The 23,267-nt window shown below is 45.5% G+C and overlaps 1 protein-coding gene and 1 non-coding gene across 11 annotated transcripts in view; one reads left to right on the top strand and one right to left on the bottom strand.

Annotated features, from left to right (window-relative positions):
- The window catches only part of NINL (ninein like), a 134,075-nt gene that overhangs the window by 39,766 nt on the left and 71,042 nt on the right, over positions 1–23,267 (top strand). For 8 of the 10 annotated variants that reach the window (XR_010125211.1, XM_054467868.2, XM_063659496.1 and 5 more), the window contains one exon: positions 18,131–18,321. Coding sequence is in view for 8 of the 10 variants with exons in the window: in XM_063659494.1 (XP_063515564.1) it covers positions 18,131–18,321 (191 nt within the window). In the remaining 2 variants the exon portion in view is untranslated. Of the gene's footprint in view, positions 1–16,161; positions 16,250–18,130; positions 18,322–23,267 lie in introns of those variants that run through there. The other 2 variants (XM_063659497.1, XM_063659500.1) reach the window with 2 other exon arrangements.
- Positions 1,260–1,363, bottom strand: LOC129022196 (small nucleolar RNA U13). Its single transcript, XR_008496284.1, has one exon. It is a non-coding gene; the product is annotated as a small nucleolar RNA U13 (small nucleolar RNA).

Genomic DNA, 23,267 nt, shown 5'->3' with positions numbered 1-23,267 from the left:
ATATATGTATATCTCATAATATCACAATAGTATGCAAAAACTTTCCTTCTAGATAGCTCTGTTCCTCCCCTTTTTTATGCTGTTATTATCACAAATTACATCCTTAAACATTTTGTACTCATCAAGATAGATATATAATTATTGTATTGTGCAAATTGTGTATTATTGGTTTTTTATACCAAATGAAGGGGAATGAAGTTAAATACAAAAAATTGATTAATATTAACTTTTGTATTTACTGATACGGTTACCATTATTGGTACTTTTTATTTCTTCATGTTGATTTTAGTGTAGCATCCTTTTGTTTTAGCCTGAAGGACACTCTTTAGTATTTCTCGTTGGTTAGATCTGCTACTGAAGAACTCTCCCAGTTTTTGTTTCTTTGAAAACGTCTTAATTTCCCCTTCACTTAAAAAAATGACTTTATTGGCTGGGCATGGTGGCTCACACCTGTAATCCCAGCACTTTGGGAGGCCGAGGCGGGCGGATCACAAGGTCAGGAAATCGAGACCATCCTGGCCAACATGAGGAAACCCCGTCTCTACTAATAAAAAATACAAAAAATTAGCCAGGCGTGGTGGCGGGCACCTGTAGTCCCAGCTACTCGGGAGGCTGAGGCAGGAGAATTGCGTGAACCTGGGAGGTGGAGCTTGCAGTGAGCGAAGATCGTGCCACTGCAGTCCAGCCTGGGCAACAGAGCAAGGCTCTGTCTCAAAAAAAAAAAAAGAAAAGAAAAAAATGACTTTATTTTTTAGAGCCGGTTTTGGTTCACGGCAATATTGAGCAGGGTAGAAGAGAGATGCCACATGCCCTCCGCTTCTGCCATGCACAGCCTCCTTCACTGTCAGTGTCCCACCCCAGCCTGGTCCTTTCATTGCACTTGTTGAACCCACATCCACATATTATCCCCCTCCAGAGACTAAGGTTTATATTAGGGTTTATTCTTGGTGTTGTACATTCTGTGGGTTTTAACAAATGTAAAATGACATGCATCCACTATTATAGTATATTACAGAATAGTTCTACTAACCTAAAATTCCTCTGTACTTCCCCTGTTCATCCCTCTCTTCCCTCCACCCGGCAACCACTGATCTTTTTACCATCTTCACACTTTTCGCTTTTACAAAGTCATATAGTTGGAATTGTATAGTATGTAACCTTTCACATTGCCTTCTGTCACTTAGCAATATGCATCTAAGATTCCTTCATGCATTTTCATGCCTTCATAGCTCATTTCTTTTTTCTTTTTCTTCTTTTCATTTCAGATGAGTAATGTGCCAACATCATAACAGGGTTTCAGGGTAGCACATCTCACACATGCATGTGAACACCCAGCTATCACACTTATGAACTACAAGAGGATCACTCATTTCTTCTTACTGCTGAATAGTAGTCCATTATCTGATGTACCACAGTCTATCTATTCAACTACTGAAAGACATCTTAGTTGCACCCAAGTTTTGGCAGTTCTGAATGAAGCTGCAATAAATATCCAGGTACAGTTTTTGTGTGGACATAAGTTTTCAACTTATTTAAGGAAATACCAAGGAGTACAATTGTTGGATTGCATTGTAAGAATATGTTTGATTTTGTAAGGAACTGCCAAACTGTCTTCCAGAGAGGCTGTCCCATTTACATTCCCAGCAGCAGGGAATATCAGTTTCAGTTGCTCCTGATTCTTGTCAGTATTTGGTGGTATTAGTATTTTATATTTTGGCTATGCTAATGGGTGTATCATGGTGTCTCTTTGTTTTGTTTGTGGTTCCCTGGGGACATATAATGTTGAGCATCTTCATATGCATATTTGCCATTTGTATATGTTCTTAGGTTAGATGTTCGCATCTTCTGCCCATTGTTCAATTGAGTTTTTTTTCTTACTGTTGAGTTTTTTTGTTTGTTTGTTTTGTTTTCTTTTTTTTGAGACAGAGTCTTGCTCTTGTTGCCCAGGCTGGAGTGCAGTGGTGTGATCTCGGCTCACTGCAACCTCCGCCTCCTGGGTTCAAGTGATTCTCCTGCCTCAGCCTCCCGAATAGCTGGGATTATAGCCATGTGCCACCACGCCCGGCTAATTTTGTATTTTTAGTAGAGATGAAGTTTCACCATGTTGGCCAGGCTGGTCTCAAACTCCTCACCTCAGGTGATCCACCCACCTTGGCCTCCCAAAGTACTGGCATTATAAGTGTGAGCCACCATGCCCGGCCTTGTTGAGTTTTAAGAGTTCTTTGGGCCAGGTGCTCACACCTGTAATCCCAGCACTGTGGGAGGCTGAGGCAGGTGGATCACATGAGGTCCGGAGTTTGAGACCAGCCTGGCCAACATGGTGAAACCCTGTCTCTACTAAAAATACAAAGATTAGCTGGGCATGGTGGTGCATGCCTGTAATCCCAGCTACTCGGGAGGGTGAGGTGGGAGAATCGCTTTAATCTGGGAGGCAGAGTGCAGTGAGTCGAGATGGCGCCACTGCACTCTAGCCTGGGCAAGAGAGCGAGACTCTGTCTCAGAAAAGAAAAAAAAAAAAAAGAATATCAATGGACTGTAAATCCAAGGGTTTATTTCTGGACTCTCAATGCTATTCCATTTGTCTATGTATCTGTCTTTATGCCAGTACCATACTGCACTGTACCTTTGTAGTAAGTTTTGCAACTGACTGGGAATATCTAGCTCTTCTTTACCAGGATTGTTTTGGTGATTCTTGGTCCCTTGAATTTCCATCTGAATTTTAAGGTCAACTTGTTAATTTCTCTAAAGAAGCCAGCTGAGATTTTGGTAGAGATTGCTTAGACTCTGTGATGGGTGAAGGAGTTACAGCCATCTTAACAACGCTGAGACTTGGGATGTTGTATTAGTTCCTAGGGCTGCTGTACCAAATTACAACAAATTGAGTTAGGGTTAAACAACAGAAATCTATCCTGTGACAGTCACGGAGGCCAGAAGTCTAAACACAGGGTGTTGGCAGGGCCGCTTGCTCTCTCTAGATTCCAGGGAAGAATTTGTGCCTTGGCTTGTTCAGCTTCTGGGGGCTACAGGCATTCCTTGGCTTACGGCTGCATCACTCCAGCCTCTGCCTCTGGTCACATTGCCCTCTCCTCTTCTCTCTCAAAATTCTTTCTGCCTTTCATGAGACTATATGTAATTGCATCAGGTCCCACCTGGATAATCTTGGATAAACTCCTCCTCCCAAGATCTTTAATCTACTTAACTTTCTTTGCTATTAATATAGAAGATAATATTCACAGGTTCCAGACATTAAGAAGTGAATATATCCTTGAAGAACTACCACAGATATGTCTCCATTTATTTAGTTACTTTTAAACTTTTTTTTTTTTTTTTTTTTTGGAGACATAGCTTTGCCCTGTTGCCCAGGGTCCAGGCTGGAGTGCAGTGGTGCAATCTTGGCTCACTGCAGCCTCAACCTCTCAAGCTCAAGAGATCCTCCAACTTCAGCCTCCCAAGTAGCTGGGACTACAGGTGCATGCTACTATGCCCTGCTGATTTTTTCTGTTTTTTTTGTAGAGATGAGGTCTCACTATGTTACCCAGGCTGGTCTCGAAATCCTGGGCTAAAGCGGTCGGCCTGCCTTGGCTTCCCAAAGTGCTAGGATTACAGATGTGAGCCACCACATCTGGCTTAAGTTTCTTTCAACTGTGTTTGTTTCCAGAGTATAGGTTTTACATTTTTAAATGAAATTTACACCTAAGTATTTTATTCCTTTTGATAATCTAGTAGGATTGTTCATTGCATGTATATAGAAATACAATTGAATTTTATTTATTTATTTATTTATTTATTTATTTATTTATTTATTTGAGACAGAGGATCTCTCTGTGGCCCAGGCTGGAGTGCAGTGGCATGATCTTGACTCACTGCAACCTCTGCCTCCTGGTTCAAGTGATTCTCGTGCCTCAGCCTCCTGAGTAGCTAGGATGACAGGCGTGCACCATCACGGCTCACTAATTTTTTTGTATTAGTAGAGATGGGATTTCACCATGTTGGCCAGGCTGGTCTTGAACTCATGGCCTCAAGTAATCCACACCTCTCAGCCTCCCAAAGTGTTGGGATTATAGGCATGAGCCACCACACCCATCCTACAATTGAGTTTTTTATATCAGCGTTTTTTGGGGTTTTTTTTTTTTTTTTTTTTTTTTTTTGAGACAGGGCTCTGTCACCCAGACTGGACCACAGTGGCACAGTCTTGCTCACTACAACTTCCGCCTCCCGGGTTCAAGTGATTCTTCTGCCTCAGCCTCCCGAGTAGCTGAGATTACAGGCGGCCGCTACCCCGCCTGGCTAATTTTTGTAATTTTAGTAGAGATGGGGTTTCACCATGTTGGCCAGGCTGGTCTTGAACTCCTGACCTCAAGTGGTCCGCCCTCCTTGGCCTCCCAAAGTGCTGGGACCACAGGCGTGAGCTGCCACACCCCTTTGCTCATTTTTGAATTGGGTTTTTGTTGTTGAGTTGTAGAGTTTTTTATTCTGGATATTAATTCTTCATCAGGTATTTTCTATTGCATAGATTCTCTCTTCTTAAGAGACAATATCTTGCTATTTTGCCTGGGCTGGACTTGAAACACCTGGGCTCAAGCAATTCTACTGCCTCAGCCTCCCAAGTAGCTGGTACTACAGGCACGCACCACTGTGTCCATCTGTGTTTCTCTCTCTTAATAGTGACTTTAAAAAGTGTTTTTTGGCCAGGCGCGGTGGCTCACGACTGTAATCCCAGCACTTTGGGAGCCCAAGGCACGTGGATCATTTGAGGGCAGGAGTCTGAGAGACCAACCTCACTAACATGGTGAAACCCCATCTCTGCTAAAAACATACAAAATTAGCTAGGTGTGGTGGCACACATCTGTAATCCCAGCTACTTGGGAGGCTGAGGCAGGAGAATCACTTGAACTTGGGAGGCTGAGGCAGGAGAATCGCTTGAACTTGGGAGGCGGAGGTTGCAGTGAGCTGAGATTGCGCATTTGCACTCCAGCCTGGGCAACAAGAGCAAAACTCCATCTCAAAAAAAAAAAAAAAGTTTTTTTGGCTGTGCGTGGTGGCTCATGCCTGTTACCCCAGCACTTTGGGAGGCCAAGGCAAAAGGATTGCTTGAGTCCAGGAATTCAAGACCAGCCTAGGCAATATAATGAGACACCCATGTCAACAAAAAAATTAAAAAAAAAAAAAAATAGCCAGGAGTGGTGGTGTACACCTGTACTCCCAGCTACTCGGGAGCCTGAGGTGGGAGGATCACTTGAGCCCTGGAGGTTGAGGTTACAGTGAAACATGATTGTGCCGCTACACTCCAGCCTGGGCCATAGAGCAAGATTCTGTCTCAAAAAAAGAAAAGTATTTTTAATTATTATGGATACATAATAGTTATGCATATTTATGAGGTACATGTGATGTTTTGATGCAGGCATATGATGTATAATTATCAAATCAAGGTATTTGGAGTATCTACTCTCTTGATAGTGTCTTTTGATGTACAAAATTTTTAATTTTCATGAAGTCTAATTTATCTGATTTTATTTTTCCTGTTGTTACTGTGCTTTTGGTGCCATCCAGAAACCCTTGCCAAATCCAGTGTCCTGAATCTTTTCTCCTGTGTTTTCTTTTGAGAGTTTTATAGTTTTAGCCTTTACCTTTTTGTTTAACCCATTTTTAGTTAATTTTTTTTTTTTTTTAGATTTGCTCTTGTCACCCAGGCTAGAGTGCAGTGGTGCAGTCTCGGTTCACTGTAAGCTCCGCCTTCTAGGTTCAAGTGATTCTCCTGCCTCAGCCTCCCAAGTAGCTGGGATTATAGGTGCCTACCACCAGGCCCAGCTGATTTTTTGTATGTTTAGTAGAGACAGGGTTTTTCCATGTTGGGCAGGCTGGTCTTGAATTCCTGACCTCAGGTGATCCACCCACCTTGGCCTCCCAAAGTGCTGGGATTACAAGGCATGAGCCACCGCGCGTGGCCTAATTTTTATATATAATGTAAGGTAAGAGTCTATCTTCATTCTTTCCATTACCACAGTGTTTTGATTACTCTGTGGCCTTGTAGTGAGCTTCAAAACTGGGAATTTTGAGTGCTCCAACTTGGTTCTTCTTTTTCAAGATTGTTTTGGCTATTAGGGGTCACTCAAGATTTTATATAAATTTGAGGATGGGCTTTTTCATTTCTCCAAAATGTGACTTTGGGATTTTGTTGGGGATTGCATTGAATTTGTTTCGAAGTATTTTATTCCTTTTGATGCTATTATAAATGGAGTTGTTTTCCTGATTTCCTTTTCAGATTGTTCATTGCTGGTATATAGAATTGCAACTGATTTTTTGTTTGTTTGTTTTTGTTTGAGACACAGTCTCACTCTGTTGCCCTAGCTGGAGTGCAGTAGCGTAATCTTTGCTCACTGCAGTCTCTGCCTCCTGGGCTCGGGTGATCCACCTATTACTGGTAGAGGGTCTTGACTCCAAGTTGTCCAGGTTCTTGGCATTTTGAACAAAGAATTGGACAAAACACCCAGCAAAGCAAAGAAAGAATGAAGCCACGAAAGAGCCAAAGCAAGGATTTATTGAAAACGAAACTACACTCCACAGTGTGGTGGGAGCGGGCTGAGCAGCGCCTCAAGGGCCTGCATATAGAATCTTCTCCTGTCCAGAAACCTCCGGCTAGAGGTTTGCCATTGGCCACTTCATGCTCACCTCATGGAAATGAAGTGGTGGCCTGCAGTTGATTGCTTTCAGCATCAATCAGAGGCTGAAATGGAGTTACAAATGTTGCAGTCTTGTGCAACATCTGATTGGTTGCATTTTGCAGCCAATCAGAGGCTAAGGTAAAGTTACAAAGTTGCAGAGGAGGACTCCACCCACAATCAATCTGATTGGTTGCGGACAGCCAGTTTCCCATCTACCACGCAGAAAAGATTAGGAGTTTGCAAAGGGAGTAGCCGGAGTAGCCTCTGGTCCTTTTGTTACTTAGGCGTCGAAAGTTAGGATTTTCCTTTCAATTTAGTTGGGCATAAAACAGCCATAGGTTCCCTCCTCCAGAGCCTGTTCTCCTGCCTCACTCCTACCTCAGTCTCCTGAGTAGCTGGGACTACAGGCACAGAGCACCATGCCTGGCTAAGTTTTGTGTATTTTGTGGAAGTGGCCATGTTGCCCAGGCTAGTCAGGACCTCCAGAGCTCAAGCTGTCTGTGTGCTTTAGCCTCCCAAAGTGCTGGGATTACAGGCATGAGCCACCACACCCAGCTGCAACTGATTTTTAAGTGCTGATTTTGTATCCTGCAATTTTGCGAATTCACTTATTGTTTCTAACAGGTGGGTGGGTATTTGGGAGGGGGGTGTGTGTGTCTGTGTAATCTTTAGTATTTTCTACACAGATTGTATCATCTACAAACAGATAATTTTACTTTTTTATTTCCTATTAATAAACCATAAGCCATATTTCTTTTTCTTTTTCTTTTCTTTTTTTTTGAAGACGGAGTCTTGCCCTGTTGCCCAGGCTGGAGTGCGGTGGCGCGATCTTGGCTCACTGCAGCCTCCACTTCTCAGGTTCAAGCAATTCTCGTGCCTCAGCCTCCCAAGTAGCTGGGATTACAGGCGAGTAGTGCCTGCCACTACCCCTGGCTAAGTTTTGTATTTTTAGTATTGAGGGGGGTTTCACCATGTTGACCAGGTTGGTCTCGAACTCCTGACCTCAAGTGATCCGCCCGCCTCAGCTTCCCAAAGTGCTGGGATTATAGGCATGAGCCACCACGCCCAGGCATTTTTTTTTTTTTTTTTTTTTTTTTTTTTAAGTGAAAGCAAGTTTATTAGAGAAGTGAAGAAACAAAAAAATGGCTACTCCATAGAGCAGCTCCGAGGGCTGCTGGTTGGCTGCTTTCAGAATTCTCTATTTGCTTTTAAGGTCTGACCATATGGCTATAATGAGTCTCAGTGTGGATCTCTGTGGATCTCTTTAAGAATATTCTTTTTGGGTTTCTTACCTTTTGGATCCAAATATGCATGTCTTTCATCAGATTTGAGAAGTTTTTGGCCATTTTTTCTGTGAATGTTTTTTCTGCCCCATTCTTCTTCTTGGTCTCCTCTGATGTGTATGATTGTACACTTGACCTTTAGACTCTGTTCATTTTTCTTCATTCTTTTTCTTTTTCTTCTTCAAATTGTGTAATCTTTCTTGTGTGCAGTGACTGAAGTTTCTGTTCTTCACAGTCAGCCAGTGACCTGACAAAGTTTCTCCCTTCCCAAAAGGTATTCCCATCCCTTTATATATTCTGATAGATGCTTTTGAGGAAGCTTCTGTAGCCCAGGAAGGCTGAATGCAAGGCAAAGTCTGCTTCATTCCCTAAAGGAACCACTAGACCAACCAAAACCCTGAATCCATGCTTTGTCAGACAGGGTCCCCACTGCCCACTCTGGCACCAGCCAGACACCCCAGGAGTGCAAGCTGCTGTCGTCCAGCTCTAGGGCAGCAGGAACAAGGACTGAGAAACAGGGATGGTAGCAGGCCCATAAGGATCTGAAATGATTCCAGAGTTTTGAAATAGTTGATTGCAGTTGCTCAGTAGTTTCTGTGGGAGCGTCTGACCCCCTAGAGCTTCCTGCCCCGCTGTTGTGCACAGTGTCACTCCTTCCATTGTTCTTGATCATACACGGATGATTCTTGTCTTATTACAGCTATTACAGTGGTAGCTGCAAATGTCCTCTTCTAGTTCTCTCATTTCTTCTATTTCTGTTATTGGCTATTTCCAGTAAAAAAGAGGAACTATTGCTTTCTTTACAGTAGATTTATGTTAGAAGTTGATACTGATGTTGAGAATAAAGTTTCCTATTTTTGTAATGATATATATAGAAAGAGCTCATTTTATATACATAGAAGTGTATGTGGATAATTTCATGTCTATAACTAATTGTATGGATATTTTGTAATTATATGGATACACATATAAATTTTGCATCTATAGCTATAGTCCTAGCATGAATATAAGTATGTGTGGATATAAAAGTCTTTACATACATAGACACACAATAGGAATTTACAAGATTAGCTGTATATGATTATTTATCTTGGAAGCTATAAATGCCCACTCAGCTTGTAGATGGTTAGAGACATGTGTACAGTCCCAGACACATTTGCCTGTATAATGGGGCATGGTAACATTTATTCAGTACTTGCCATCAGGCACGGGTCTCAGTACCTAACATGTTAGGATGTTTAGCATTAGCTCTTTGAATGCTCAGAATGTCCTAATCAGGTTGTTCAGATCACGAAACTGAGGTTCAGGGAGGTGAAGTAACGTGTCCAAGACCACAGAGCCAGAAAGTGGCAGAACCCACATTAAAACTGGAGACTTTGACAGCAGAGTCTGGCATTGATAGGTACCGAGGTGTCTTTTTTTAGGAGACCACAGAAAGATAGGTGTTCTAGGACAGTTTTAACATTTGGTATCTTTGTAGTTTTTAGTCTAAAAATCTGCTTTGTAGGGAAAGTAAGTATTATATTAATTAACACTTAAATGAGTTATAAGCTTATTTTTATATTTTTGGGACTGAAACAATAAAAAAGTTTCTTAAACCTTATTTAATAAAAAAGGGATAGCTTTTCAAACTTGATTGTTGAGATATTTTGGGTCTGCGCCTGCAAAATAAATAAATAGCAAAAATTTTGAAAAATAAGCAAAAGCCATGAAAACACTTAAAGCAGAAGTTAATCCTAATAGCTCAGAACTGCCAGAATGTGAAGGCTGATTGCTGCTGGCAAGGCCATTGGAAGTAGCACTGAGGTCTGTTCAGCTGGAAGGTAGGCACTGGCTTCAGTGTTTTATTGGGGTTATAACATCTTTCCAGATAAAAAAGGAACACCCTCAAAGGGCTGCCTCAGCCCTGTTCTTTCCGGGTGAGCGGGATTTACAGAGATCCTTGTTGGGAATGGCTTCCCGTTATGGACACTCTGGGTCCCTAGGTGATCGGCACACCTAGGCTGCCTCCGAGTGGTCATGAATCTCTTCTCTGCCCTTAATGCCCAGTGGATTCTGGGGGGCATAGCTTAAATTCCCTCGTCATTGTGCATAAATTAATTAAAGGCAAACCAACACCTTGCTCCTCCGGCCTCCAGAGGGCTGCACTGTCCTGCAGAGCGATGACAACGTCATATGTCTCTGGGGCAGTGTCCAGTTTGTTTGGGGACAGGCTTTTCCCCTCTGGATGAAAACAGGATTTTCTTTCACTTGGTGGCAAAGTTTATGTTTGTATCTTAAATTAAGCTTTATAGCATTAGGATTATTGAGAGCCTACTCATTCCAATTTCCACAAATGAAACTAAGAGAAACTGTGTTGCTTTTTATCTGGAATATTGCCCTCAATTTTGTAGTCAGCTGCTGAATGCTGGCCAGGTTTTCTGGTGATTTTGACATGCAAACATTTTATGCACATGTGGAATACCAAGGAGTATTAATAATTCAGTTTGCATGAAGAAGAAACTGAAGAGGCCTCTGAACTGCCCAGGTAAACAGTGTGTATTATTACAGTGAGCTGCTTGTTGTGAGGCTGCACTGAGGCGCCTGCACAGGCCTGGGAGCCCCCGGGAACCCGCAGGGGTGTGCAGTGGCAGTGCTGGATGAATGTCTTGGTCCTGAGAGTTCAGGGAAAGCTCCCTGTTTCTTTCCTCCTCCCCGTGGGTCTGTGGAAGGATGATAGAGAAGGGGTGTCCTTGCCTCTGCCCTCACGCAGAGGCTTTGGGGAGTCTAAACAGAGGTCTGTGGGTGGGCGGCTCACGCACTGTGGGCTCCCTGGGGAGAGTTAAGGCGGCTTTCTCCCCTCAGTGTTCTGTCATTTGCATTGGTTGTATTTCCAAGTAGGGAGGGAGGGGAAGGCCGATTTGCAGCAAGGCACATCTGGAAATAGGGTTTGAGCAGCATGAAACTGGGATTCTGGGCACCTGTACATACATGGGACGGTAGTTCTGGTATCCTTGGTGGCAGTATTACAGTGTGTAGTGATTAAGCAGCAGTCTCTGTATGGAGTGCCTGGCCTTTTCAGTCATCGCCCCCTTAGTAGCAGGTGTTTAGTTCTCCCTGTAGACCGCGAGGCCACAAGTGGCAGGAGCTGGGACTTGCCCAGAGCTGAGCTGCCTTCCTTGGCCACTCAGGGGCCCTGCGGCCTCACAGTGAGGTGTGGGCCAGGTTGCTGGTTCTCCATGGATGTGGAGTCAGCATTGCCAACCTCTGTTTATCCAGGGTTGTCTTTGCATGGGTCAGGAAGATCCCGCTGCTGTGAACCCTGGCATGTGACCTTGGCCTCTCTCTGTTGACCCTGGCAGCAGGAGCATGGCTGTTCGCTGACTGCTTATCTCTGCTGTCCCAGCTGATGCTGTGAGTGTGCATACAACTGTGCTGCAGGGAAATCGGACACTGGATTCTGGGCATCAGCACTCGTGCCAGGGAGCTGACCCCAGCCCAGCCCATGTTAGTGTACGTTTTGATAACATTTATCAGGTGTACACCAGTCACTGAAGGGCAGCACTCATGTCATTTGATCGAACACTGCAGGTCAGTGGGCAGGGCCTCTCCAGCAGCAGCTGACAGCCAAGGTGCCCTGGCTGGTAAGTGTCTTCTGCTGCCACCCTTGGTCAGGGCCTGAAGCCCAGCTCTGTGCTCCCTGACCCTGTGTTTCCCAGCCCTGTGCTCCCTGGCCTTGTGCTCCCCAGTTCTGTGCTTCTCCACCCCTGTGCTCCCCAGTTCTGTGCTTCTCCACCCCTGTGCTCCCCAGTTTTGTGCTCTCCCCAGTTCTGTGCTACCCACACCTGTGCTCCCTAGTTCTGTGCTCCCCAGCTCTGGGGAGAGTTAGGGTAGCTGTCTTTCTCCCCAGTTCTGTGCTCTCCAGCCCTGTGCTCCCCAGTCCTACCCATCACTGTGACCCTGGGGCCAGGCCATGTCCATGCCTGGGAGCAGAGGCCATGCCATGGTTGGCCAGCCACACATGGCAGCCTAGGACCATGTCTGCCCTGGCTGTGCCCCTGAGAGCTGCCCACCATCTACACCAGGTCCAGGGCGTCAAAGGATTCCTTACCCAGAGGAGGCTGGGGTGAGCTGAGAGAACTCTGGAAAGCAAATGTGGGTGTAATTTATGTTGTGGTGGAAGAAAAAAAATATACCACATAGTATTTTTACAGGACCTGGCAGACTCCTCCCTTCCCTGGTGGTCCACTGTCCAGGAGCGAGGCCTTTTCATAGGACCACAGGCCACAGCAGAGGTGGGGGAGCCCACCCCTCTCAGCCCCTGCTTTCAGAGGAAGAAGCTGGACAGAAACAGAGCTCCCCTCACCTGGCAACCACAGGAGTCCCCTCTCAGGACAGTGCCTGAGGTGCACAGGCCACGCCCATGCCTCCCTGCCCTTCACTTGGCGACACATGTTCATCTTCCAGTGGCGTTGCGGGGTTGGGATGGGCCAGAGGCAGCCACCAGCATCTCACGCCCTGGTGTCTTTCACCCAGATAAGCCAAGCTCCAACCCCAGGAGAGTCCCCAGCCTGGGCAGGGCACCGTGTTGGTCCCGTGGATACTGCTGGGGAGGGTAGAGGCTGGGTCCCTGAGAAAGGGGGAGGGAGAGAGACCGAGCAGCAAGAGTGTGAGTGTAGATGTGCGGTTGCAAGCGTAGATGTGCAGTTAACATGACGTGCATTTCGACTCTTGTCAAGAGCCCCGTTAATGGAGGCCTGTGGTGCCACCGTGGGCCTGAAGGAGACAGTGTCCTGAGGTAGCCGCGCCTCCCACAATGGGATGGTGAAGGCACGAAGCTCGTTTCCAGGTTCCTCCTCCCCACAACCACCCTCCATCTGCAGCAGCCCAGGGCTGTCCCTCCAGAGAGCCTTCCCGTGACGCATCCCCGTCACCCTCAGAGGGTGGTGCTACCTGACAGCCACACTGCCACACTGTGTGGGGTGCTGCATCCGTGAAGTTCAGTGTTTACTACAGTATTCTGTACTCTGTTTTAATTTTGTGTGGGGGGATGACTGGCTCCCTAATGAACTTCTCCCCAGGAGCACTGCTGGGTTGTATGTGCAGAGCCAGCAGGTGCGCGGCTCGTTGACCCATTGGATTTACATCAGTTTTTGTTTCGTCAAAGAACATACTCACATGGCTTAAAAATGAAAACATTCAGGCCGACGTGGGGGCTCACACCTGTAGTCCCAGCCCTTTGGGAGGCCAAGATAGAAGGGTCACTTGAGTCCAGGAGTTTGAGACCAGCCTGGGTAACATAGGGAGGCCGCATCTGTACAAAAATTTTAAAAGTAGCCGGGCAGGGTGGTGCACACCTGTAGTCCCAGCTACTTGGGGGCTGAGGTGGGAGGATCACTTGAGCCCAGGAGGTTGAGGCTGCAGTGAGCCATGATCAACGCCACTGCACCCCAGCCGATAAGAGGGAGACCCTGTTTCAAAAACAAAGAAAGTCAAAGTTTTAAAAAAGTGTATGTTGACATCAACTACCCCCCTCTGTTGCCTTCATCTCCCCATCTCTCTCCTTAGAGGCAACCACATTTCAGTCTTAGATATTTCTCCTGATACTCATGTCCATACCCTAATTGTACTGTTTTATAGCACACAGAGTATGAGCAAGGTAATTAAACCTCATTCTGCTGTTATTTCTTACACTCTCTAGGCTCCCCAGTGGCCACTGTGCATTTTTGCTGTTGTCATTGCATAACATTGTCCACTGCAGAACCAACAGGTTGGCCATGATTACACTTCTACTCTTTTGCCAGGTTTGGCTTTATGGAGTCTGATGTTATCTGGGCTTTTACTGGCTTACCGTTTTTTTTTGTTTTTTTTGGAGACAGTCTCACTCTATTGCCCAGGCTGGAGTGCAGTGGCATGATCTCAGCTTACTGCAAACTCCGCTCCCTAGGCTCAAGCAATTCTCTTGCCTCAGCCTCCTGAGTAGCTGGGATTTTAGGCGCCTGCCACCATGCCCAGCTAATGTTTGTATTTTTTGTATTTTTGTAGAGACAGTATTTCACCATGTTGGCCAGCCTGGTCTTAAACTCCTGACCTCAAGTGATCCACCTGCCTGGGCCTCCCAAAGTGCTGGGATTATAGGTGTGAGCCACTGCACCCAGCCCTGGCTTACTTTTTAATGAACTTATTATTATTTTTTCCAAATGCTCCATCAGCCTTGTCAAAAGCCTATCCCTATTTTTCCCAAATGCTCGGTGGGCAGTACACAGCAGTCTGTCTGGGGTTGGTCACCTCCCATCCCTGGCCTGGCTTAGCTCCTACACCAAAGCCTCCCGTCTTGGATGGAGCCCAGATCGTGAGCCTGTGTCTTTGACTTTCTTGGTTCACCCCTTGTTTTGCTGAAGTGTGTGTTCAGCGTGGGTTATATAGCCTCTTGGGTAGGTGGAAAGTCATTTACCCTGAGCACATGGAAGGCCCTGGGTTGGCTCTGAACTTTCAGCCTTGCTGCTGCGGGCATGGTGCTGTTCTGATCCCTGTTGCTGTGATGTGGGGCTGCTCTTTCTCTCTGGACATCTGTAGGGCTCACTTGTTTGTTTGCTCTGAAGTTCACAAGGGTGTGCTTGGCACGGGTGCTTTTCATTTGTTGTCCCAAGCGGAACTATATTTCCATCTGTGTGCTTGGAAAAAAAGCCTTGTATTATTCTAATCATTTCCCTTTTCCCTTCCCTTGGCTCCCTTTTCTGGGCTTTTCAAGGATGTATAGATCTTTGGGATTGATTATTTTGCATGAGAGGGAGGCAAGGAGAAAATCCAGATAAAAGTGCTATAGGAGAACAGAGTTGGGCAGTTTCAGAAAGCAGGCCACCATATTTTGAACACTTTTCTTTCTTTCTTTTTAAAAAATATATTTTACTTAAATTTAATGGTGGCAAAAAACACAACATGAAATTTACCCTCTTAACCATTGTTAAGTGTACAGTTCTGTAATGTTAACTAGATTCGCTTATTTTGTAACAGATCTCTAGAACTTCTCCCCCACCCCAGTTTATGAAGGTATAATTGACAAATAAAAATGGCATATATTTATGGTGTACAAAATGATGTTTTGATACATGTATACATTATCAAATTGTTAAATCTAGCTAATTAACATATCTGTCCCCTCGCATACTTAATACTTTTTGTGGTGACATTTAAGATCTACTCTCATAGCAATTTTCGAGTATACAATATGTTATTATTAACTATAGTCACCACGTTGTACAGTAGATTGCCAGAACTTATTCATGTCTTACCCAAAACTTTGCACCCCTACCCAACAACTCCACATCCCCCCAACACCAGCCCCTGGCCACTCCCGTTCACTCTTAGCTTCTCTGCGGCCAGCTGCTCTAGAGTCCACATCTGAGTAAGGTCTGTGGCGTTTGTCTCTCTGTGCCGGCCTTATTTCACTTAGTGTTAATGTCCTCTAGGCGTATCCATGTTGTTGCAAATGACGAGATTTTCCTCCTTTTTGAGGTGTAATAATATTTCATTGTACACAGAAGTACAGTGAGTCTTTTCTATCTGTGGGTTCTACATCTGTGGATTTAACTAACCATGAATCAAAAATGTAGTTAGGCCTGTGATGGTTGCCTCTATACTGAACATGTAGAGGCTTTTTGTTTTCTTGTCATTATTCCGTAAACAATATGGTATAACAACTACTTACACAGCATTTACCTTGTCTTAGGTATTATACGTAATCTAGAGGTGATTTAAAGTATACAGGAGGATATGCATAGGTTATATGCAAATACTACATCATTTTATAGAGGGACTTGAGCATCTATGATTTTGGTATCCATGAGAGGTCCCGGAACCACCCCCTATGGATATTGAGGGATGACTGTACATATAGTCACACACCACATAACAATATTTCAGTCAGCAATGGACTGCATATACAGTGGTGGTCTCATAAGATTATAATACTGTAGTTCTGTACCTTTTCTATGTTTAGATATGTTTAGATTACCATTGTGTTACAATTGCCTCCAGTGGTTCAGTACATGAACCTGCTTGTGGCCTAGGTTTGTGGTAGGCCATGCTATCTTGGTTTGTGTAAGTACACTCTGTGATGTTTGCATAACAACAAAATCACCTAACAACACATTTTCAGAACTTATCACCGTTGTTAAGTGATACATGACTGTATCTCTTTGAGATGCTGTTTTGAATTCTTTTGGTTATTGTCACAGGTGAGCCGCAACTGTCTGGGGCTGGCAGCGCAGGGGTAAGAAGAATTTACCAAGAAAGGCAGAGAGAAAGGAGAAAAATGCCTTGTAGGTAGGTAAAGAAGGGTGAAGAGAAAGTAGAAAAATACATTGCAAGGGAGCAACAGGCACAGCAGGAAGAGAGGAGCTGACTGCAAAGAGACAAAGCTTTGTTGGGGATTTTATAGAATAGCGTTTATGCTGCAGAGGGCTTTGTGTAGTACTGATAAGGCCAAGGTTGCAGTGAGCTAACGTGCAGGTGTCTGGTGAGAAGTTGGGCACAGGAGGACTGTGTACCCTGGGCCAGGAAGAAGGACAGACTTAGAGCTTACCTACTTTTCTTTTGGCTTCCCCTGCTCCCACCAGCCTGGCCCCGCAGTGCCTTCAAGTTTTCAAGTTTGATGTAGTCCCCTTTGTGTATCTTTGCTTTTGTTGCCTGTGCTCTTAGTGACATATCTAAGAAATCACTGCCAAATCCAACATCATGAAGGTTTCTCTCTGTTTATAAAACTATTACACTATTTTAGTTAAAACTATAAACCGCTTTATAGTTTTAGGTCTTACATTTAAGGTCTTTGATCCATTTTTGGTAAATTTTACAAAAGTTAATTTTTGTATATTGTAGAAAGCAAGGGTTAAACTGAGTTCTTTTGCTTGTGGATATCTGTAGTTTTCCCTGCAGCATTTATTGGAGAGGCAGTCTTTTTCCCGTTTTGTGGTCTTGACACCCTTGTTGAAGATTGTTTGACTGTATCCATGGGTGTTGATTTCTGGGGTCTGTATTCTGTTCCATGGGTCTATGTCTGCCTGTGCTGAGACCACACTGATTTGACTACTGTATGGAATTGACTTTTAATTTCCCTTTTTTTCTCTCTCATTTTTATCTTTATTGTTTAGATACACTTTATAGGAGCTTTCCTTATCTTCTGATTCTGCTGTTGATGGTTGTTTTGCCACTGTAACTTGTCAGTGTCCAGGAAACTTCCCTTGGTCTCGGATCATTCTTTTTGCCCAGCAGTCTGTTTTGTTTCCTGGCTGAAATGGCTTTCCTCTTTCCTTCTCTGGGTAGTGCAGTTTTTCTGTGTGCGTGTGTGTGTGTTTTGGGCTCAGCCCCTTCATTATTCTCCTCTCCCGCATCCGTCTGGCATCATCGGCTCCAGACTCCGGGGAGTGGAGTGTGTGTGAACATTGGAATTCTAAGCCCTACCTTCAGGCTGCTCCACTGCTTCTGAGACCCTCCACAGTTCTGCGGGGTTCGTGGTTTGTCTGCTGTCTTGTTGCCTGGGCTGTGTTCTGGGGCTCTTGGAGGCAGAGGTTGCAGTGAGCTGAGATTGCCCCACTGCACTCCAGCCTGGGCAATAGAGCAAGACCCTATCTCCCAAAAAAGAAAAAAAAATTAGATTGTATGCTGCTCAAAATATTAATAGTAGTGTTTTTATATGGTAGTGGAATTTTTGATGGTTTTAGTTTTCTTTATACTACATATCTCTATTTTCTAATTATTCTAAAATAGTTTCCTTTTTGAGATAGGGTTTCACTCTGCTGCCCACGCTGGAGAACAGTGGCACTGTCAAGGCCCACTGCAGCCTTGAACTCCTGGGTTCAAGCAGTCCTCCCGCCTTTGTCTCCCAAAGTGTTGGGATTACAAGCGTGAGTCACCATACCTGGCCTAATGGATATTTTTCATACAACAAAGAAATTCTGGTTCTTGTGACTGACAATGGAAGGACTATTTATCCTCACTCCCTGTTAACCTGCTCTGGCCTCTCCTGCAAGGGTGGAGCTGAGTCCTCCCACTGTGTGCTTGGCCCTGCAAGGGTCCCTGGTGCCTTCTCCACATGCCAGCTCCTGCGCCTGCTTGGACCGTGTAGCTCGGTGCTCACCGGCAGTGTGGGAATGGGAGGGGAGGTGGGAAAGTGTCCTGATGTTTTCTTCTTCCCTTGCACACTGCCAGCCTGCTATGGGATGGATGAAGAAGAGAACCACTATGTCTCGCAGCTCAGGGAAGTCTACAGCAGCTGTGACACCACGGGGACTGGCTTTCTGGACCGCCAGGAGCTGACCCAGCTCTGCCTTAAGCTTCACCTGGAGCAGCAGCTGCCCGTCCTCCTGCAGACGCTTCTCGGAAACGACCATTTCGCCAGGGTGAGTGTTGGACTTCATTGTCATAAAGGAAAGCACAGGGGTCTATAGTTAGCTCTTATGGGCATTTGATAAATATCAGCTGAATAAGGATTCAAGTGTCAAAGGAAAGTTATTAGCAAATGGAACAGTGTCCTAGTTTTTCCCTCTATGGAAATTCTGCATTGTAGAAAGTGGTTTCTTAAGATTACTTGTTTTTAATGTGGTAACTTGCAGAGGTTTGGTTTTGTTTTTCCAGAAAGCTATTTTAGTGGTTTGTCACAGGGGCAGAATGGGAAGGGGTTTGGTATAGGCCGGTGGTGTGTGGTTCACAAAGACCACAAGGGTTGGACCTGTGAGCAGCTCACACTGGTAATCAGAGAGTGTCACAGTCCCTTGAAGGCAGATTGTCTTACACAATTTCACAGTTTGAAGTCCATCTAGGAGTTGGACAAAACAATTGCAAGCTACTGTTGAAAGAACGAAGGATACCCATGTCCAAAAGTATCCCATAGTTTCATCTAGGCCAGATAGAAAATGTGAAATTGGAGGGTCCTTTTCTATCAGAAGGTCAAGATCATCTAGAATGGGGATCTTGGTCCTAGACTGCAACCTGCTTTCGTGATCAAAACACTAAAAAGCACCTCCCCGTTCCTACTTCTTAAACATGCCTGGATGTTACTGCTAACAGCAGTGCCTTATCTTGTTGGTCATCTTAACTTTGAAGGAATAATATTTTTTCCACAAGACTCAGTATTTTCTTTTCGTTTGTTTTTTTGAGACAGTCTCACTTTGTCATCCAGGCTGGAGTGTAGTGGAGCCACCTCGGCTCACTGCAACCTTCACCTCCCAGACTCAAGCAATCCTCCCGCCTCAGTCCCCCAAGTAGCTGGGACTACAGGCCTGTGCCACCACACCCGGCTAATTTTTGTATTTTTTTTGTAGAGATGGGGTTTTGCCATGTTACCCAGGCTGGTCTCGAACACCTGAGCTCTAGCGATCCATCTGCCTTGGCCTCCCAAAGTGCTATGATTACAAGTATGAGCTACCGCACCCAGCCAGTATTTTTATTTTGAATTGGGGAAAAGAAACCCAGCCAGTAAATTTTCCTGAAATGGCCCTTGGGCCAAAACAAATGAAGAAAAGAACCACTCACTGCTGGCCTAGTAGAGAGTCTGGGTGAATCCGACCTCTTGTTAGTTCCTCAAAGAAGCCTCACCTGCCCTGTCAGCAGTGCACTGTGCCTCCCTCATAAGGAACTCTTCTCAGGCAAACTCATGCCCTTTCTCTGACTTTGGTTTCTATTCCTGCCGTTTTCAATGCGCTTAAGAAGGCAAATGTGTTATTGATAGATAATGATCTAGCCTCTCTTGATATCACCTGGAAGTGTGTTTGGGACATAGATGAGCAAAAGGCACATTTATGAAAAATCAACGCTCTGGTTATTTAAGCAATACAGACAGATGGTCCAGTTTTTTATATATATATACACGTATATATATACGTATATATATACACACATATATATATACGTATATATATACACACATATATATACGTATATATATACACATATATACGTATATATATACACATATACATACGTATATATATACATATATGTGTATATATATATACGTATATATATATTTTTTTTAATTTGAGTCTGTATCTTGCTGAATTGATATTTTTGAAAAATCAAGAATTTGGAAATCAAACTTTGGAAAATTCAAAACCAAAAGAGTAACTTTGGGTCCACGTTCAGATTGCAGGCTCTGCTGATTGAATAAGCCATGTCATTCCCAAGGCTTTCTTTACTTTATGTTTACAGGAATGATACAAGACAGAAACATCCAATTCTGATAGAATAACCATGATTGGTATTAGAGCATCAGCAAGGAGAAAAATTCGCTTGGGTTATGTGAGATTTCTGACTGGAATCCTGTCACACGCGCCCTGAAAAGCAGCTCGTCTGAGACGGAATTTCCTTTCAGGAGGCCTGAGACTTCTCATATGTGTGTGGGGAGGGGATGAGAAGAAAGTTGGGTACCACAAGCAGTGGCAGGAGCCGGGCCCTTTCTGACTCAGCTCCCCCTGGGATAGCCATGCGTGTCCAGCCATTGTCCTTCTGTCTGACCCAGCTCCATCCCCTCCTACAGCCATGCTTCCCAGAAAGCAAGTCAGATGTTAGATAAACTAAGAAGTCACTTTGTTTGCACTAGTGCTCTCGACTCTGCTCTGACGTTATCCTTTCTCTTCTCTCTGTAACATTTCGAGAGCACCCTGCTGGCGTTGCAGATGCCTAGCGTTCACCTCTCCCTGCCTGTGCCTTCATCCTGTCTCCTCAGAGATGGTTGGTCATGGTGAACCATTTTTCTTTTCAGGCTCTGCTTGCTTCTCTGCTTCGTCCCACAGACAGGGCAGAGCTCCCACAGCCCCTATAGGTGGAACATCATACAGAGATTTAAGGGAAGCAGTATCAAGCCAGAAATATCCATATTGGTGTCTCAGTTTTTCTACAAGAAACCCAATGGTAGAGATTTCAGAGAGTCTCAAAGAAAACCAAGATAAACCCTTTATCCAGGAGAATGGATTGGCTTTTCAGTTCAAATACTACATATCCAGGTCAGGTGCAGTGGCTCACACCTGTAGTCCCAGCACTTTGGGAGGCCAAGGCAGGTGGATCACGAGTTCGGGAGGTGGAGACCAGCCTGACCAACGTGGTGAAACCCCGTCTCTAATAAAAATACAAAATTAGCCGGGTGTGGTGGCACGCACCTATAATCCCAGCTATTCAGGAGGCTGAGGCGGGAGAATCGCTTGAACCTGGGAGGTGGAGGTTATGGTGAGCCAAGATCGCACCATTGCACTCCAGCCTGGGCAACAGAGCAAGACTCCATCTCAAAAAACAAACAAGCAAACAAATACTGTATATCCAGTCCTTGTAGTAACTATCATATATGATATTATATAAATGTTACTGATACAGAAATCTCATAAAAATGAAACAGGCCAGGTGTGGTGGCTCACACGTGTAATCCCAGCACTTTGGGAGGCCAATGTGAGAGGACTGCTTAAGTCTAGGAGTTCAAGATTAGCCTGGGCAACAGAGTGAGACCTCGTCTCTACAGAAAAATCTTTTTTTTTTTTTTTAATTAAGTATTTATTGATCATTCTTGGGTGTTTCTCGGAGAGGGGGATATGGCAGGGTCATAGGATAATAGTGGAGAGAAGGTCAGCAGATAAACACATGAACAAAGGTCTCTGGTTTTCCTAGGCAGAGGTCCCTGCGGCCTTCTGCAGTGTTTGTGTCCCTGGGTACTTGAGATTAGGGAGTGGTGATGACTCTTAAAGAGCATGCTGCCTCCAAGCATCTGTTTAACAAAGCACATCTTGCACCGCCCTTAATCCATTTAACCCTGAGTTGACACAGCACATGTTTCAGAGAGCAGGGGGATGGGGGAAAGGCCATAGATCAACAGCATCCCAAGGCAGAAGAATTTCTCCTAGTAGAGAACAAAATGGAGTCTCCTATGCCTACTTCTTTCTACACAGACACAGTAACAATCTGGTCTCTCTTTTCCCCACATTTCCCCCTTTTCTTTTCAACAAAACCGCCATCGTCTTCATGGCCCGTTCTCGATGGTCGCTGTCTCTTCGGAGCTGTTGGGTACGCCTCCCAGACAGGGCGGCCTGGCAGAGGCGCTCCTCACCTCCCAGACCGGGCGGCCGGGCAGAGGCGCTCCTCACTTCCCAGACGGGGCGGCCGGGCAGAGGCGCTCCTCACTTCCTCCCAGACGGGGTGGCTGCCGGGCAGAGGCGCTCCTCACCTCCCAGACGGGGCGGCCGGGCAGAGGCGCTCCTCACCTCCCAGACGGGGCGGCCGGGCAGAGGCGCTCCTCACCTCCCAGACGGGGCGGCCGGGCAGAGGCGCTCCTCACCTCCCAGACGGGGCGGCCGGGCAGAGGCGCTCCTCACTTCCCAGACGGGGCGGCCGGGCAGAGGCGCTCCTCACATCCCAGACCAGGGGCGGCCGGGCAGAGGCGCTCCTCACATCCCAGACCAGGGGCGGCCAGGCAGAGACGCTCCTCACTTCCTAGACGGGGTGGCGGCGGGGCAGAGGCTGTAATCTTAGCACTTTGGGAGGCCAAGGCAGGCGGCTGGGAGGTGGAGGTTGTAGTGAGCCGAGATCACGCCACTGCACTCCAGCCCGAGCAACATTGAGCATTGAGTGAGGGAGACTCCCTCTGCAATCCCAGCACCTCGGGAGGCCCAGGCGGGCAGATCACTCGGGGCCAGGAGCTGGAGACCAGCCTGGTCAACACGGCGAAACCCCGTCTCCACCAAAATTACAAAAACCAGTCAGGCATGGCGGCGCGCGCCTGCAATCCCAGGCACTCGGCAGGCCGAGGCAGGAGAATCACAGGAGCCCGAGGCAGGGAGGTTGCAGCGAGCTGAGATCACGGCAGTACAGTCCAGCTTCAGCAACAGAGGGAGACCGAAGAAAGAAGGAGAGGGAGACCAAAGAAAGAGGGGAGAGGGGAGAGGGGAGAGGGGAGAGAGGAGAGGGAGAATCTTAAAGGTAGCTTGGTGTGGTGGCACGCACCTGTAATTCCAGCTACTTGTGAGGTTGAGCTGGGAGGATTGCTTGAGCCCAGGAGTTTGAGGCTGTAGTGAGGTGTGATTGTGTCACTGCACTCCAGCCTGGGCAACAGCATGAGACCCTGTCTCATATATATATATGTATATATATTATATATATATATATTCTCTCATATATATATATTCCGAAAAAAAAAAGGATGGTCACATCTGTATTGAACAGGTACAGACATTTTTCTTCTCACTATTTCCTAAACAATGCAGCCTAACAACTATTTACATAGTATTTACATTGTATTGGCTATTATAAGTAATCTAGAGCTAATTTAAAACATACAGGAGGATGTGCATAGGTTATATGCAAATAC

The sequence above is a fragment of the Pongo pygmaeus genome, chromosome 21, assembly GCF_028885625.2.
Source record: "Pongo pygmaeus isolate AG05252 chromosome 21, NHGRI_mPonPyg2-v2.0_pri, whole genome shotgun sequence".
Classification (NCBI taxonomy): domain Eukaryota; kingdom Metazoa; phylum Chordata; class Mammalia; order Primates; family Hominidae; genus Pongo; species Pongo pygmaeus.
Note: the sequence above shows the minus strand (reverse complement) of the source record. Positions and strands in the feature narration are given on the sequence as shown.